This window comes from Cyprinus carpio, chromosome B15, assembly GCF_018340385.1.
Source record: "Cyprinus carpio isolate SPL01 chromosome B15, ASM1834038v1, whole genome shotgun sequence".
NCBI classification, from domain to species: domain Eukaryota; kingdom Metazoa; phylum Chordata; class Actinopteri; order Cypriniformes; family Cyprinidae; genus Cyprinus; species Cyprinus carpio.
Genome location: NC_056611.1, coordinates 18,552,522 through 18,570,177, shown reverse-complemented (window position 1 = coordinate 18,570,177; position 17,656 = coordinate 18,552,522). Strand labels below are relative to the sequence as shown.

General features: G+C 38.1%; 2 protein-coding genes across 2 annotated transcripts in view; both read right to left on the bottom strand.

Moving 5' to 3' along the window:
- Positions 1-9,768, bottom strand: part of bcas3 (BCAS3 microtubule associated cell migration factor) — a 218,411-nt gene extending 208,643 nt beyond the window's left edge. Inside the window, exons 1-6 of the mRNA XM_042739622.1 lie at positions 9,635-9,768; positions 8,850-8,941; positions 8,594-8,648; positions 8,300-8,375; positions 7,261-7,367; positions 1,332-1,413 (exon numbers count right to left, since the gene is read on the bottom strand). Of these exons, the coding sequence (XP_042595556.1) occupies positions 1,332-1,413; positions 7,261-7,367; positions 8,300-8,375; positions 8,594-8,648; positions 8,850-8,920 (391 nt within the window). The 5' untranslated portion in view covers positions 8,921-8,941; positions 9,635-9,768. The remainder of the gene's footprint in view (positions 1-1,331; positions 1,414-7,260; positions 7,368-8,299; positions 8,376-8,593; positions 8,649-8,849; positions 8,942-9,634) is intronic.
- Positions 9,769-10,249: 481 nt separating this feature from the next.
- Positions 10,250-17,507, bottom strand: ppm1da (protein phosphatase, Mg2+/Mn2+ dependent, 1Da). The gene is made up of 6 exons (XM_019073356.2): positions 16,894-17,507; positions 14,662-14,890; positions 13,959-14,083; positions 13,313-13,494; positions 12,999-13,229; positions 10,250-11,261 (listed from the first exon to the last, which is right to left on the bottom strand). Exons 1-6 carry the CDS (start codon positions 17,372-17,374, stop codon positions 10,986-10,988), a joined length of 1,524 nt encoding a protein of 507 aa, XP_018928901.1. The 5' UTR covers positions 17,375-17,507; the 3' UTR covers positions 10,250-10,985.
- Positions 17,508-17,656: the final 149 nt, after the last annotated feature.

Genomic DNA, 17,656 nt, shown 5'->3' with positions numbered 1-17,656 from the left:
GCCAGCTGACAGCATGCCAACATAATTGTGAAGGACTGATTTTAATATTATGAAGGGAAAACAGCGGGGCTCTGGCGAGCTCTCAGCGCTATTAAGAAACAGAAGGTAGTCTTTAATTTAAACATGATATATGGAAAAGCCAGTAAGGAAGAGAGACATGGAACTGTATAAATAGCCACATCTCGGTCTAGCTTGATTCGAAAAAGCATGTAACTGCCGAAAACTGACTTTACTTTCTGCAAATTTCTAGGCAAATAATAGTGGCAAACATGACATGTAAAATAACGAGCTGTTTATGTAACATATGACATGTGAAATAAATTTAAGTGTAGCGGGAGATCACACTCTGTCAACACATATTTCAATATGGAGGTGGACGCTTGTTCTTGACGAGCTGAAAATTAAGATGCCACAGGAATGTAGAATTTGTAATAATATTTCAGAGAAGCAGTTTTACTTGCAGTAATGAAAAGATTTCTAGCAGGGGTTATAAGCCTAAGATGGAGCTCAGGTCTATTCTAGAAAGCAGTTGGTGGGGGGGACAATGCTAAATGCAAAAAAATTAAATGCAACCAAATATTTGTGCCTTCTTAGGATGCCAAAATAAATGTAAAAAAAAAACAACCGTCTTGCTGTTCAGTCTACACTACCATTCAAAAGTTTGGGATCTGTAAGTTTAGGTTTGTGTGTGTGTGTTTCAAAGAGGTTTCTTATGTTACCTAATGCTGCATTTATTTTATCAGAAATACAGTAAAACACAGTAATATTGTGAAATATTGCAATGTAAATTTAAGTTTTTTTTTGTAAAATTGTGATGTAAATTAATGTTATAAATGTAATTTATTATCATCCTGTGATGGTGAAGATGAATTTTCAGCAGCCAATACTACAGTCTTCAGTGTCACATCATCCAGAGATCACTGTAATATGCTGATTTGCTACTCAAGAAACATTTCTTATCATCAATTTTGAAAAAGCATTTAGTGCTTTTTAATATTTTTGTGGAAACCGTTATCCCTTCTTTAGGATTCGTTGGTGAATTAAAAAGTTCAACAGAACAGCATTTATTTGAAACAAGTCTGTTACTTTTGATCAATGTAATGCATCATTGGTTAATAAATGTGTTAATTTCTTTAAAAAAATAATAATAATAAAAACTTTTGAATGGTAATGTATGCCAAGTTTTGCATATTGCTAGGCCTATGCAGTATTAAATTTCTTTGTTAGATTTCAAAAAGATTTTGTTGGGGCCACTATATGTTAAAAGTCATGCACTTATGTGGCTCTGTAGGATGAGCGTAGCCCAGGCTTTTGGGGTGTATGAGACTTACTGATATGAGGAGCAGGCAGGATCCTAGCAGTTCGCACAGGTCCATGCCTCACCGAGAACAGCTCCTGTGCTTCCCCGTTCAGCTGCAGAGAGACAAAACAAACAGACATGCTTAAAACACACCGGACAGTGATGTTAGAGAGATAAACTCAGTTCAAAGACAGCAAAGAGTACTGTGGGTGTGAGAATGTGGTGATGCATATGGGTTTGTACCAGAGCCACATCACAAAGGTTATCAGGCCCGAGACAAAATGGCAACGATATAATTACAGTACAGAGTTGTAAGGGCTCCAGCATTTTATCTTTTATCTGTACATCAGCTAACACATTCCATTTGAAAGTGTTGACACAGAGTGTCCAACTGAGAAACACCCATGACGAATGTCCTAAATACTGTGGCATCACTTTTGGAACATTAACATAAAAGTACTTGACTGTGAATCACACAATGCTCTGTTTGGACTGCAGCGGCTGTGATGTGGTTTGATAATGAGTCACCCAACAACTAGAAGATAAACATCAGGCATCTGTGGACAAACCAAAGCAAGACACTGCTGTGTAATGTTATCTGGCCTTCGGATATGAATGGAAAATGGATAAAAGTCATTGACAAACATGCTCTTAAATGAAACTTCAAAGCCGCAGTCTGTTTTTTTTTCCCATAGTTAAATGATCCTATCCCAGCTTAATGGAACAGTTCACCCAAAAATGAAAATCACGGGTGAATCACTTACTCACCCTCATGTTGTTCCAAACCCTGTATGACTTTGTTTCTTCAGTGGAACACAAAAGGAGAAATTGTTAAGTCTTTTTTACATAATGAATATGAGCGAGCACTGGGACTGTCAAGCTCCAAAATAACAAAAAGCTCCTCTGAAGTTTTATAAAAGTGGTTAATATGACTCATACATTATATTCCATGTCTTCTAAAGCCATAAAACAATAGCATTGTGTCAGGAACACACCAAAATTTAAGTCATTATTCAAACTTTGATAGTTCTTCTTGGAGAAGTAGCCATGATAATTATTAATGTTCCAGTTCACAAACTAGTCATTCTTTTGAACTGGATCTTTTCAAAGAGCTGATTTATTGGTTCATCATCTGAATGTTTCAGTCACAATGATTCGGTTAACGAGGCCACTGCTTCATATTCAATAACTTATTCAAAGACTTCAGTAGGCCGATTTCCCTGAAACGTGTAACATTGTGCAACTACTGCTCCCGACACTAGCTCAACCAATGGTGTGAGTTTGGGGCGGGACTATCTGCTATGCAACCAATTAAATGAAATTTTGAAATCTCAGATCCATTCAGAATTATTAAGTCTTTTCTTGCCTCTGCCAGTGTAGGAAAAATCAGAACTGCTGATCAACTCAATGCCATTCGGGGTCAAAAATGTGGTTGCGGGGCATCAAAAAACAATGGGGCACAAACAAAGAGATATTTGTTTACACTGTAGGACAAATCAATGCAAACTGAGAGAAACGGACTTCACATGAAGGATGGAGGGTGAGCCAACAACTAAACCACAAAACAAAAGCTACCATGTATTCCATAAATGTGCTCTTCAAATAAACACCATTTCCACGAGTAACTGTCCCAGGCCGATATTTAGCACCTACAATCACCATTTGATTGAGTTGTTATAACAATACAGACCTAAATCAAATGAAGTCTTAATCATGTCATTCTCATACCAATACTGTAATAAACTGGTGGAAATCCGGAGATCTGTAAAACCAAAGCTGGGGGGTGGCGTATCACATCGCAAGGGCGGAAATATCTTGATTGGCGCACAAATCCAGTGGCCTTTTATTCTAGCTTTTTGTTTTAAGAATTAAGCCCTGAATGTGCATCTCTTTGTGTGTTAAATTACAGAAATGTTCTTTATCACATTACTGGGCAAAATCCATGTGTCTTAAGCAGATAAGCCCACAGAGGATGATCGCTCTTTTGCACAATTAGTAGCTTTTTCGAATGCAGGATCAGAGTTGTGTTTTTATTAAAAGCGCTCGGTGCAGACTTTGTAGCTGCCAAGTGGGAGATTAATATGGCATCTACAGCATGGTACATTTGATGTGAGAGAGACAGAAGGGGAGAAAACAAGAGAGAGAGGTAATGCACGCGGGCCACCACAAAACAAAACCCCTGGCTGGCAAATGGGGCAAAGGAATAATGGAATTTAGCGGATTGTGAGGTTTACGTTAATGCGACTGTCATTGTGCATTACTAGACTGCTCATCCTCGCTTTACACGGCTTTAGTGGTGACATCCATCACCAACCTCTCAGCTATTACATTACTATTTATCACAGCAATATGCAAAATTGAGGCTTCTTTTTGTTTTTCCCTCTGGTTGTTTCTAATGTCTTTCACATGGATACAATGTAGATGCTGGTCATAAAATGAGTTTTGTTAATCTCCAGCCACTCTGTGTGATGGAATTCAGCGAATCGGAGCAATTCAACGGTATCTGGAGTTGAGAGAGATGGCAGCTCTGTCTGTATTCTTAGAAAGCGGAGAGCATCTGGAAGTAGAGCGGACCGAGGACAAAGCCCAGCATTAGACAAGAGAGACTGGTGACATCTCTGTCTCCTGGCCTTCTGGGCTCTTGATATGATAGCAATAACACAGACATGAACTCCTGCTCTCCTTCCTAAAATACACTATAACAACAAAATCTGAAGTCCATACCAAAAGACTTGGATTGCAAATATCAATTATCATTTATTGTTTCTGTGAAGGGAATTTAAATGTGTCATCTGAGAAAAAGAGACAATGATAAATCCTATCCTATATTCCGATGATTTAATGCATTTAATATTTAACAACAAAAAAAAAAAAAGTATCAGTACCAACTGAGACATACTAAAAACGTGTAAAATTAAATGTTTGAAAATAGTATTTAAGTTAAGTTTAAAAATAAAATAAAAATAGTAATACTAATGCAAAACTGACCAAGTTGATTTTTGGATAATGAAATAATATCTAAATGCCATAATATCTTCTGATAATTATATTATTACATCATATAATAGTATAATAGCCAGTACAGATAAATCTATTTTTAATGTTATAGCAAATAACTTATAAATGGCCTCTATTAAAGGGGTCATATGATGCTCTTTTAAAGATCATTATTTTGTGAATTTGGTGTAACAGAATATGTTCAAAAAACACATTATTTTTCAAATAATGTACATTATTGTAGGTCCACTATGCCCCGCCTCTCTCCAACACTCGTTTTCTACAAAGTCCCTCCTTCTGTTGATTGGCCAACTGACCCAGTGCATTGTGATTGTCCGATGATGACCGCAAGCACTCGTCGGAAATGTAATGCACCTTTCCATAACCGCGAGCTTCATCTTTCAAAATAAATGTAAGGACAGTTAATAGTGTCCTTAGTTTAACCATCAGTTTAAGCCCGAAAGGGGAACAGAGTTGTTTGACAGACACAGTGCTAAAGCTCGTATGTGTTTGCAGTACAGAAGCCACGGACGGTTAAGACAGCTGACTCCACTATGTGACCTTGTCTCTCTCTCTCTCTCACATGCGCGCGCACACACACACACACACACACACACACACACAATGCGCAAAACTCCGCATTTGAATAGTCAATAGCAAATACTTAAACTAATAACAAAACATACTTACAGTAGCTAATTCAGAAGCGCCAAGTCAGAATTACCTCCTCTCCTAGGTTCATGGACAAAACGGAAGTCCATGGTGTGTTGCTGTTCTGTTGTAAGTAATCTTAAAGCTTCCTAAATGCATCTACTTTCGGAAGGCCAAATAAAGTGCTTTTGCTTTCGCCTAGATTCTTTCTTTGTGTGAACATTTGGGTGGCATTACGCAAATATTTTCCCATAGTGATGTAGACATGTGGGGGCGTGTTTGAATGAGTCATTTTAGAGGGGCGTTGCAGAGTCTTAACTTTGATAATGAATATCTTTTTGGATTTGAGATTTTAGTCTTTGCAACTTTACAGATCTTCTTCTTGCACCAAGAACTTGTAACACTCCAAAGAGAAAGGAAAAATTGAAATCGCATCATACGACCCCTTTAAAACGTATTTTATACTATTTTCTAAAATAGAAAATAGAAAAATCTAAATTCAAAATAAAGCTAAATAAATAACTAAAAACTAAACATTACAGTATAATGTGCATTATAAAAAACATTTTGAGATTTGCTAAAGTTATTTTTAATAGCCCTGTGCACTTGAATCAGTTGTTTCTTGCTTAATATACAAATAAAAGTGTTTGCTCAATGAATACAATGTACAATATAAAGTGATTTTTAGTTTTTTTTTTTTTTAAATAATCAAAATAAGAATGAACAATGAATTATTCAATAACAGTATTAAATTAAAAAGTAAATAATAATATCATGCAAAATTTTGTGCATCCCTTATCATTTAATCACTCCTTAAACATGCAATTTCTGCAGCACTATCATTACCACATATTTCTCAAACACCCGTCTCTACACATTGGAATCATGATGGTAGAAAACGGTGAAGTGCATTGGGCTGCTTAAATGATAATAGCAAAGCAGACACCTTCAGTGTACTGCATGTCATCCCTCCACTCCAACACCACTTCAGTTAGCCCAGTCTAATCTAACTCTTATCTCCCACCAGCCAGCAACAGCTCCATCAAAGATTCTGCTCCACCAAGATGCTAATGCACAGGAATGCAGAAATGTACTACAGCTAGTGCCACTCCTGCTCCTCCCTTCAACGCCATTACTGAAGGTGTGGGCTCAGCAGCTGTCACAAACACTTTGCAGGCAACTTATAGCCAGACAATGTGACGCTTTCAACACTTCGACAAAAAGTATGAGATGTTGTGTCTTTAATGATGCCTCCAAATTCACATCATAAGGAAGTGCAAAGCTTCCTAAAGTGATAACTGTCAGGACTTTAAAAATTTTCTAAAATAAAGGCTTAGTCAGGGTAACAAATCACATAATATGTCCGATATCTTTATCTCTATTACCATATTTTCCTATTAAAAATAGGAAGCTTTGCACTTCCTTATGATGTGAATTTGGACAGCCAAGTTCGAGAAACCTTTTAAATTGAAATTGACATTTTCACTATTTTACTGGGGAAGCGATATCATGTTTAGTTACCATCATTTTTTTAAATATGACATGATTCAGAGCTTAACATGCATCCTGACATAATTTTTCACCCAACTTCAATACTCAAATCTGTATTCCAGAACACAGCCTTGCCTTTGTCTATGGCGACACCAAGTGGTGAAAAAGAGTCACAGCATAACACAGCAACTGAGCAATATCAAACACAATTTTAAGGTCGTTTGTGAGTCATATTTGACTGAATATTGATTTGCAATACAAAACTGGAATAAAAAATTCTAATTCTAATTCACTAGATAGTATGTAGTAGGCAGTACAGCAGTATTGATTTCACTGATGAGCTTTGCTGTCTACACCTTATTGTCACCAAAATGAATGATTTCCAGTTGCTTTGTCAATGACATATAGACAGAGTGGTCTAGAGAAAAACATGCTGGCTGCATCCAAAAAGTACTGTAATTTGCAACCATTAAAAATATGTTCTATATAGTATGAATGTGTGTTATATGAATGCATTACACAATATTTGTCATGTGACCTACAGCATTGGTTGCATCACTTCACTGCCATTCACAACTCCTCTTCAGTAGCCTCATGGGATAGTACAAAGTGTCCATTGGCTGAGCATGTCAGAATCTCACCACAAATAGTAGTTTATCCAAATAATTTTTTTTTTGCCTATTCTTTTATGAATACTGTGAATTCGGACATACTACTATTTTCACATTCTATTATTAGCCTTCTACATAGTAAGCAAGTATGCATATTCGGAAGCAGCCAGTGTAAGGCAAGGCAAGAGAGACCATTTAAAATGTACTCACTGATATGCTCCAAATCTGCATTCCATCAGTGTATCCAATCATCAAGCAGAGAGGCGGGTCACTGCCGCTGCCGTGCATCTCTTGGAACTCTGGTAAGCGAGCCACATCTGGACACAGGACAAGAAACACAAGTTGTAAGAAATGACACAGAAGTACAACAAATAATTCACAAAGTATGTAATTCACAAAGGCTTGACGCAAGTTGTAAACAGCTCAATAAACAAACAAGACGCAGATGATCAGAACAATGGAACACATAAATAATGACTCAAAAGTTGGCAAAATATAGCACCTTTCTGATCGCCACTGTTTTTATTCTTCTGACAAAAAGAAAAGATCATGGCTGTCAATACAAGTGCCAATACAACTGGAAAATTAGGAAAGTTATGTCTATTCTTCTGACAGTCATCTCATCCCCTCATGACATGTTTGCTGGAATGAGGAACATAGTCAGCGTTTGGATGATCCAACATTGGTGCAACCAAAAACTTAAGATAAGATAAATATGAACTACTAGCCCCAAACCACATTTAGGATTTGTGTAACATATCAGTGCTTGTTAAAACTGTTTTGCATTATATTGCTCACATGGGACAGTAAATATATTTACATCACAAAATACTTCAAATAAACGCTGTTCTTTATAACTTTTTATTCTTCAAAGAATCCTGGGGGAATAATAAAAAATAAAATAAAACATTTTATTACATGATTTCTGAAGGATCATGTGATACTGAAAACTGGAGAAATGGTTGCTGAAAATTCAGCGTTGCCATCACAGAAATAAATTACATTTTAAAATAAAAAACTAAATTTAAATTAAAAAAAAAAATATAATAAAAAAAACATTTTCCCCCACAACATCTAGCAGTACAGCGTGACCAATGTGGAGCAGTAAAATAATTTAGTTCTTTTAGCCAGTTCTTTTTAGTGAACCAAAAACATGCAGCATGACCAATATGATATAGTCTGACTAACAAACAAATGATTCATATGAACTGGTTCTTTTAGTGAATCAAAACATACAGCATAAACTTACCATTGATGTCTGTTTTTTCAAAACGGACCCAAACTATCTTCTCTTTTTCATCATTTGGAGGTGTCCCAGTATATGCCTGAAAATTCAAAGATTAATACAGGCTTGATATTGTCTAACTAAATTGTTCTTGCTCTATCACTTATATGTCTACAAAGAGTCTTTCTTAGGCTCTCGACATTTTTACAACAGAAATACATTAAAAATAAACATTATCCAAAACACATAAAAAAAGTGAATTTCCAGTTTTGTACATAAAATTCCAAGCAAAATTTAAAGGGAAAAAAAAACATTTACCTGAGGGACTACATCCTGCAGGAACGTAACTACGCTCTCCATGTATGACTGCTCTCTGCAAAACAGTAAAAACAATTCTCATGAAAATAATATAACCACACAAGAAGAGACCTGACCATTTAAACCTTAAAACTTGAGCAGCAATATTTTATCACTCTTTTGTTTATTAGGACCAACATCTTAACATTTACAATACTGATCACTAATTGGCTTTACAACTGTAATTTCATTCACAAATGAGCCATTATGGTCTTACGTTGCAGCCTGTGCTCGAACCACAACCCCACCAGCACAGCGGCTCGGTCTGCGCGGGGAGTCAGACGCCATGGCCAACCACTCAGGATCCTGCTGGAGTAGAGCATGAGAAGATACAGGCATGATTTCCACATGATCGTTACAATAAACATCACTGCAGAGATGCCTCATTAATCATTCTGATCTCAGTATTACTCTAAACTCAACATAATTAATAGGCTACAAATGATATCTGCACCACTACAGATCATCCACCTTGCAGATGGATGTTAACAAATCAGGCACAGATGTGCCTGGCTCAGTTAAATCTGCACAACAGACTCATTCCTATTAAGTATTCATCCTGTAAACGATCTTTAATACTGACTTGTTACGACAAGCAAGATAAACAAAAGAAAAGACTTCAATCAACTCCAGCAATATTTACTAGTAACCAAACTATAGGATGTAAATACCTACATTACCATCATAATAATTAAGTAGCTCTTCATTTATTTACATTTTTCCATAAATTTAACATAATTTAATCCAAGAAAATGTCTAAAGAGATGTCAAGAGTGTGTCAGAGAAAACACAGCTGTGAGTTCAGTCAGTTCAACATTTCATCATATCAACTGTCTCCACAGTCTGTTAGCTTAGCCAATACCGCTATCTGTCATTACAACGCTTCCAAGACAATAAACTGAGCAATGACAATAACTTTTCTCACTTTCTGAAAGAAATATGTATGTAATGTATGTAAGAAATGTGCAGCTGAATGTTTAACGATGCGACATTTGTACTAACCAGAGGTTTTGTGTTTTGAATTCGGATCAACAGAGGTCCTCACAAAACGCCACAGTGAAGCTGACATGCAGCGGAAACAACAGATGCTTTGGCCAATCAGAGATGAGCTTCGGAGACGGATAGCCAATAGTGTTAGGACAAAGGTGGGTACTTGGACCTTTCTGACCAATAGTGAATGGCAGGGACTGGTTGGGTTTTTTTGTTCGCTGAACGAATCTGACGCATTGTTAATATTAACATTAACATCTTGATGAAGTGTTCTATAAAGCTATATTTGTTTGGTTCACACTCATATGAGCATATCCGCATTTGAAAATTTGCACAACAGCCTGGATGAACACGAATGTTACATCACGTCACGCTGATGTGTTTATTTACATTGAAGTATCGCGTGATGATCCCCAACCGAGCTACTTCGCACAGCCTCGGCTTCTTTCGGAAAAACGAAGTCGTAGACACGTGAAAACTATGAAGAATGGAATAATGGTTCTCATCTTCAAAGGATGTCTTAAAATGATTTAAACTAGTTATATTAAAATAACAAATTGAAGTCCTATTTCTTGTTTTAATTTACCCCTATAACAACGTCCAATATTTTTATTAAAGAGCATACAGTTTTTATTGTAATTTTTTTATTGACCTGTTAGCATAGCAGCACCTTCAGTTTAGAATGACAGTTTCTCCCATTATAGGAAAAAAAACAATGTTAATGAAATCCTGGGAAACATTAAAATAACCATAATGCTTAAAATCCATAATGCATAATTAATAAAGTTCATGCCTGCATACAATGTTAACATTAAACCTTATGACACAGGGTTAAGATACCAGTGAAAACTAGAAATGATGAACCATTCTCCTTGTTCAGTAAAACAATAGCATTGATCCCAAAATGATGAAATATAACAGGTGACATGTAAGCTGCAGGGAAATATCTTCTCAGAAGATAGAATTTCTTTCTTTCTTTTTTTCCCCCACAATCCTCCAATTTTCCACAAAGACTGCACAAATTCAACTTAAAGTGCAAAAATCCCTATTTGATCCATCATGTCAACCTGACTGACCTGAAGCATAACAGAACTGAGCAATGGACACACAATGGAGGAAAAACTAAAACTCATTTAAAAATCCAACACATTTTCATTAGTCTGCAAAATATAAAGTATAACAACATAACACTAACATACGCTAAAACATGAGTGTCGTGAATGGAAGCAAGTGATTTTTTCTTTTTCTTCTGACATTGTTACTTGCTTCAGGATTTGGTTTCTCAGTAGCTTATATCAACTAATATCAGAATCTGACTGTCCAGCATGAATGTACAGATTGCATTGTATTAGGACCATGAATGTCAGCAAACACATACAGTAGTCTTCACATGCTGCTGAAGCAGCGCTTGGACATTTTCAGACTGTTTCTGACCATTGCTGCCACCACCACTCCTCGCCGAGGACTGTGCACTCGGTATCTTTGAGGATGTACATGAGGACTCTTTAAGAGGGGACTGGGATAAACTATGACGCCGTTTCTTCAGCACAGGTGAGGAGTCGTCCTCTAGCACCCGCTTGTCTGCAGGCATTCCATCACAATGGGTCTCATTTTCCAATGAGTCATTACAAGGCAGAACCTAAAAAAAAAAAGAAGGAACTATACATGAAGCTTAAAGGGTTAGTTAACCCAAATATTAAAATTATGTCATTAATGACTCACCCTCATGTCGTTCCAAACCCGTAAGACCTCCGTTCATCTTCAGAACACAGTTTAAGATATTTTAGATTTAGTCCGAGAGCTTTCAGTCCCTCCATTGAGAATGTATGTACGGTATACTGTCCACGTCCAAAAGGGTAATAAATACATCTTCAAAGTAGTCCATGTGACATCAGAGGGTCCGTTAGAATTTTTTGAAGCATCGAAAATACATTTTGGTCCAAAAATATCAAAAACTACGACTTTATTCAGCATTGACTTCTCTCCCGGGTCTGTTATGAGCGCGTTCACATCACATCCGGTTCGCGAACGAATTACTCGATGTAACCGGATCTTCTTGAACCAGTTCACCAAATCGAACTGAATCGCTTGAAACGGTTCGCGTCAACAATAAGCATTAATCCACCAATGACTTAAGCTGTTAACTTTTTTAACATGGCTGACACTCCCTCTGAGTTCAAATAAATCAATATCCCGGAGTAATTCATTTACTCAAACAGTACACTGACTGAACTGATGACCGTGCCAGATAACGAACGAAACATTGACTCGTTCTCGAGTCAAGAACCGGTTGCATCGGTTTTCGGATCACCGGTAGTGATGGGAAGTTCTGTTCTTCTCCGCGAACCGGTTCTTTCGGACAGTTTGATTCAATAAACCGGTTGCCGAAAACGGTTCACCAGTTCTTTTGCGCTCGACATAATGACTTCATTGGCGATGATTGCCCTTGATTCAAGCCTTCGGTTTACCCGCGCTCATAACATTAGCACAGAATCAGTTCAGAATCAATCATCAAAAGAACCAGTTCAGTTCAGACGCGCTGTGTGTCAGTCTGAATCACCCATGCGCAGTATCATCAGCTCCTCGGTTCTCGAATCAGACGCGTCCGACAGAAACGGTTCTTGACTCGAGAACGAGTCAATGTTTCGTTCATTATCTGGCTCGGTTCAGTCAGTGTACTGTTTGAGTAAATGAATTACTCTGGGATATTGGTTTATTTGAACTCAGAGGGAGTGTCATCCATGTTAAAAAAGTTAACAGCTTAAGTCATTTGTGGATTAATGCTTATTGTTGACGCGAACCGTTTCAAACGATTCAGTTCGATTTGGTGAACTGGCTCAAGAAGATCCGGTTACATCGAGTGATTCGTTCGCGAACCGGATGTGAGGTGAACGCGCTCATAACAGACCCGGGAGAGAAGTCAATGCTGAATAAAGTCGTAGTTTTTGATATTTTTGGACCAAAATGTATTTTCGATGCTTCAAAAAATTCTAACGGACCCTCTGATGTCACATGGACTACTTTGAAGATGTTTTTATTACCTTTCTGGACGTGGACAGTATACCGTACATACATTCTCAATGGAGGGACAGAAAGCTCTCGGACTAAACCTAAAATATCTTAAACTGTGTTCCGAAGATGAACGGAGGTCTTACGGGTTTGGAACGAGATGATGGTGAGTCATTAATGACATAATTTTAATATTTGGGTGAACTAACCCTTTAAGTGTGGTGTTATTTTGAATCAAAATCCACAACATAATACTACAGAAAAACAACTGCCTTTTAAAATGAAGCCTGGTGTGAGTAAATGTCCAGCAAATTTTTATTTTTGGGTCTACTATGTCTTAAAATAGAAAATCTGAAACATTCCTAACCTGAGTGGGCAAAGAGTTGGTGCAAGATTTAGGAACGGAGCCACACTTTGGTCCTTGGAGATTATACACTATCTCATAAGGTGGCAAACACTCAGAGGATGTCCCGAACGGCTCCAAACAGATAACGATGGCACTGGTATTATCAGCACGGAGCATGCGTTGACGCCATCTCAGTAAGGCATGGTTTACAAGCAGAACAGCATTTGAAACATTTTCTGTTTGGTTCTTTGCCTGTTGGAATAAACATTTAGATAAGCAAACGTTTCTAAAAGACAATCAAGAACTTTCCTGAAGCATACATTTAAATGAATCACCTTGGCATTGTCATTTTCCTGGCAAATAGACACAGCCTCCTGTGGTGATACCATGTTCCATAACCCATCACTGCCTAGGATGACGTAACGGTGCTGCTTCAAATTCAGCTTGATAACAGCGGTATCAGGCTCTGGTGACACTACAAACTCTCCACTGTAGAAGTCGTAACTCCACAGGTCACCTGAAGACACATTAATGTGCATTAAATTACAACATTTTACATACCAGAGAAATCTCAACTGTTGGCTCAGTCAGGAGCAGTGACTGCTGCTTGATTAACATCTAGGACACATACAGCAGCAGCAAGCAGCATGTTGACATAATTTTACATGTATTTGTCCATTTAAACATGATAAAAGGACAATTCCGTCAACTGTCCTGTGTATTTCACACTGGCCCCAGGCCCCCGTTGTGCCCTGAGAACTCAGTTTAAACACCTAAACAGCCTATGTTGCAATTCAACATTCTGTTTGTCATTGCTAAAGAACAGAGAGTATCACGTTGGTGTGTTGCAATTTGCAAAACAACAGACAATCTCTGCTGACTTGTTGGATGTGTTGAAACTCACTCAACATTCTAATCACTGTTTTTCCGATAATAACAGCAACAATGACCTCATGTAATGAAATAGCATAACCCTCTTACCAAGAGCTCGGGCCACAGCCAAAAATGGGATCTGATCGATGACAGTGCTCCTTCTTACTGGTCCATTGTGTGTGAGTCTGGGTCTCTTCCACACCACCCTATTGACTCCAGACTTTTTAATGACACTAGAGGAAAGACATGACAGTGATCAGTGCTGGGTCTCATCATAGTTAAAGTTTAATGCACAAAAAATGCTGACCAAAGATACTTGTACCTCTACCTAAAACTAAGCCTGAAAACGTGTTCACTAGAGTTTAAACCTTGCCCTAAGCCACACATTGCAAGGGGCAAGACAATGATACAGGCCACTGGATGCTGGTCTGTATCATGTTGACATGCTTTCTATGTTCTTTTAGGCTAAACGACAAAGAAAGCTTGTGTTTAGATTATGATAATGAGGGCAAATGCCAGAACATGTCTGGCTATGTTGTCCCACTTTTGAAGCTGTGGGTGCATAAACAAAAACCAGTCAGACCACTGTGGACACACAGGGCTGAAAGAAACGGGTGACGTTTTGTGTTTTCCTGATCAGTGTTGACATAAAATAAAAGAATGAGGATGGTTACTTGTGAAGGTTAACCAAAAAAGCAAATAACCTTAGATAATCTCATCCAGCTGTGTCGCTAGCACATGCTAGGTACCAAGGATGTGAACACAGTTTGTTAACGTATGTAAGCTTACTTGTTTTATTAAAACAACTCACCTGCCACCAAGCCCCTCTATTCTTTCCCTTTCCTTTGGGAGCTCAGGTTTGTGGTCCTGTGTAATTTCTACGGCTCGAATGAACTCGTCAGAGGGGTGATCCTGCACCCCCAACACCACCGCCGAGTCCCCCACATGGGCAACATACATACGATCACGGCGTATTACAACAATACTTGCAGTTGTACCAGAAGTGCTGGGAAGTCCTGTAACCGTCTTTGGCCATTCCGCTAAAAGAAAGCAGATTATATAGTTTTCAAAAACAGATCAGGGATGAACTACAGTTTAAAATGGACGTTTCACACAAAAAATAAAATTCTGTTATACATGTGGAAGAAAAAAAGCAAAAATATTTGGCAAAATTAGTTTTTTATTTCTTTGCAATGAAAGTGCATGGAATCCAAGGACACGAGACATACTGCTTGAACTTTCTTCCATGCAAGAAAGTCCTAGAGGTCTGAAATGAAGGTGAATAAATGAAAAACATGCTTTTAATGCAGAATCAATGAGATACTGATGAGTTTTACAATTGCTCATAAGAATTGCTAGTCCTAACTTGATCTCCAGTGCTATATTGTGCCTATAATAAAGACATTGGCTTTGTTGTTTGTTTTGGTTTGCTTGTTCTGTCTAGATGTACCTTTATGTTTATGCTTATATATTTACATAAACACGTCATTAACGCATTATTGTTTGTTGTTGTTGTTATATGCAGGTACTCGGTTAATTGCACGACCATCACGTCATATGTTGTCAATACACTTCTCCATAAGGGGGCGACCCGCTCTGTGTAGAAAACAGCATATTTTAGAAGAATGACAAAACTACTATTCCTCTCATGTGAGTTTATATAGGTTTAAAATTGATCTCTTAAAAAAAATCGTTATTTTCTCTGAAAGAAAAACTTTTTAATTAATGTTAGCAAAAAATGACTACGTGCGCCTTTAAGCAAACCAACTCAGTTTATGGAGGTATGATGACATAGCAACCACTCGCGGCGAACATTCTGCCTCAAAAATGTGTTCCAAACTGCGTGGTACTGTTAATGTGTGTGTCAGTCAATATCTACTCCTGGCCGCCTGGTGGGAGTATGTTTTTTTCCTGAACATGACGTTAACTACGTTGAGTGCAAACCCCTGCAGCGTTGGACACTTCGGGATTTCAGCCCTGAGGTGTTTTCAGGTCACCTCGACTTTCTGAAAATTTGCGTGGCTTTCAACCGGTCGGTGGGCTTCATCTAAGCTTTGGACACTACTGAAAGGTAGTTGGACATAAATACATAGCTTTTATCTTGGTACTGACGAAATTCCATCGAAATCCATAGAGGAGAAGGTATTTAACTAAATCGCGGAAATTGGGTAGTCACATTTGTGGCGGGTAGATTAGCGAACGCCCTGTCAGATGCACTGCAGGCATCGTTCAAAAAAAAAATAAAAAAAATAAAACAAAAAACTTATTGTCTGTTTGTGAATGAAAATGAATATTTGTTGTGTACTTGTATGAATATGAATTAACAATTAATAGTGATGTGTATTTTTGTTTTCTCTTGTATTCTGAAAAAAATGTTTATGAATATGAATGAACTCTTATTAATTATACTTGTTTTCAGTGAGGTACCATGGGTCTGATGCCCATTCCAGCTAAAAACAGTAAATTTTTCATGATTTCATTTGAAAGAACTAACAAAATCCTACCTTCTATTCAATTTCATGCAAATATCTGATAAAATGAGGAAGTTACAAGAAAAAATGTGTGAATAGTAAGCATTTTCGGTCACACGACTTCAATTGTAATTAATGTATACTATTTTACTATATTCCCCGTTATTAAAAATATCATAACTTTCGCAATCCTCAACTGATCTTCACAATCCAGGTGTCGTCGTAAAGGGAATTTTCGCTCTGTCTAGTCATGTGATCCATTTTGATCTTAGGGCGTCGTTTGAAAATTTTGTCTCTAGTTCAGTTTATGGTGTCTACGGTGTTATTTCTGTACGCAAATCACTTTTCTGATCTGATGTGCTGTCACTCTAGTTCAGATTTGTATTAGCTGTTTGGTGTGGCCTGCAGTGGTTGTGCAACTTCTTTTGGCGGGATGCATCTGAAGTTGCAACTTTCATTCAAAAAGATCAGCTGCCCTTACTCTTTCCATTGCACGTCCATAAAAATGGCAGAGACCTCACAGCAGTGTTAAACGAGAACGTGTATATGTAACGTTCAATTTCATAACTTACGTAATTTCTTCCACATGGCATGGTGACAAGAGATGAATCCCTTTCGCAGAGCCGCGCACACCTCGTCGTCGTCTTCAGACCAAAAGCCTCTTTGTTTTTTAATGTGGTCCCACAAATGGCTGCGAGCAAAGCGCGCGGCGTCCGGACCCCCGTGTCCGTCGAACACGGCGAACATAGCCACAGCCCGCGGCCGACGGACGTTTTTGGACGGGTGAGAGGAGGGCATCGACGCCTGCTGAAGAGTAGAGCTTGGTTCATCATCTTGAACATAAGTTACAGTGATAGATCCGGGGATGGAGTCTTGGATCGAAGCGTCGGGGTTTGGTTCTTTTGCTGGTGCCGCGATCTCGCCACGTTCGGCGGCGTCCAGTTCATCTTCACTCGGCTCATCCTCCTGCTTCATCGTCACTAAGTCCTCCATGTATTTCCTACCGCCTTGGTCATAATAAATACTTGATCGACATGAAAATATCCCATCCATGTTTTGATCGGAGAAAGGCCGGTAGAATAGCAGCGTTTAATGTTTAGGCAGGACTGAGGCCGGGAGCGCGCTTTCCTCTTTGTTTACCTTCGATGTTGTGAGCATGCGCAGAAGCACCATGACAGGGGTCAGTGGAAGCCCTAGGTTATCTGACCCTTGATTTGATTGAGAAGAGTCTTTGAGATAGCATAACATAATAAAATTATAAAAAACATTAACTCATAAAATAACAGACTATCTATTTATATATCTATCTTAAAGTTAGTAAACATAGTAAGGAAA

Excerpts from the sequence above, each read along its gene's own strand:
- ppm1da (XM_019073356.2), bottom strand. The coding sequence starts at position 17,374 with ATGGATGGGATATTTTCATGTCGATCAAGTATTTATTATGACCAAGGC. Across the intron at positions 14,084-14,661 it reads ATAGAGGGGCTTGGTGGCAG|TGTCATTAAAAAGTCTGGAG; the intron begins GTGAGTTGTTTT and ends TCTTTCCTCTAG. Across the intron at positions 13,495-13,958 it reads GGCTGTGGCCCGAGCTCTTG|GTGACCTGTGGAGTTACGAC; the intron begins GTAAGAGGGTTA and ends ATGTGTCTTCAG.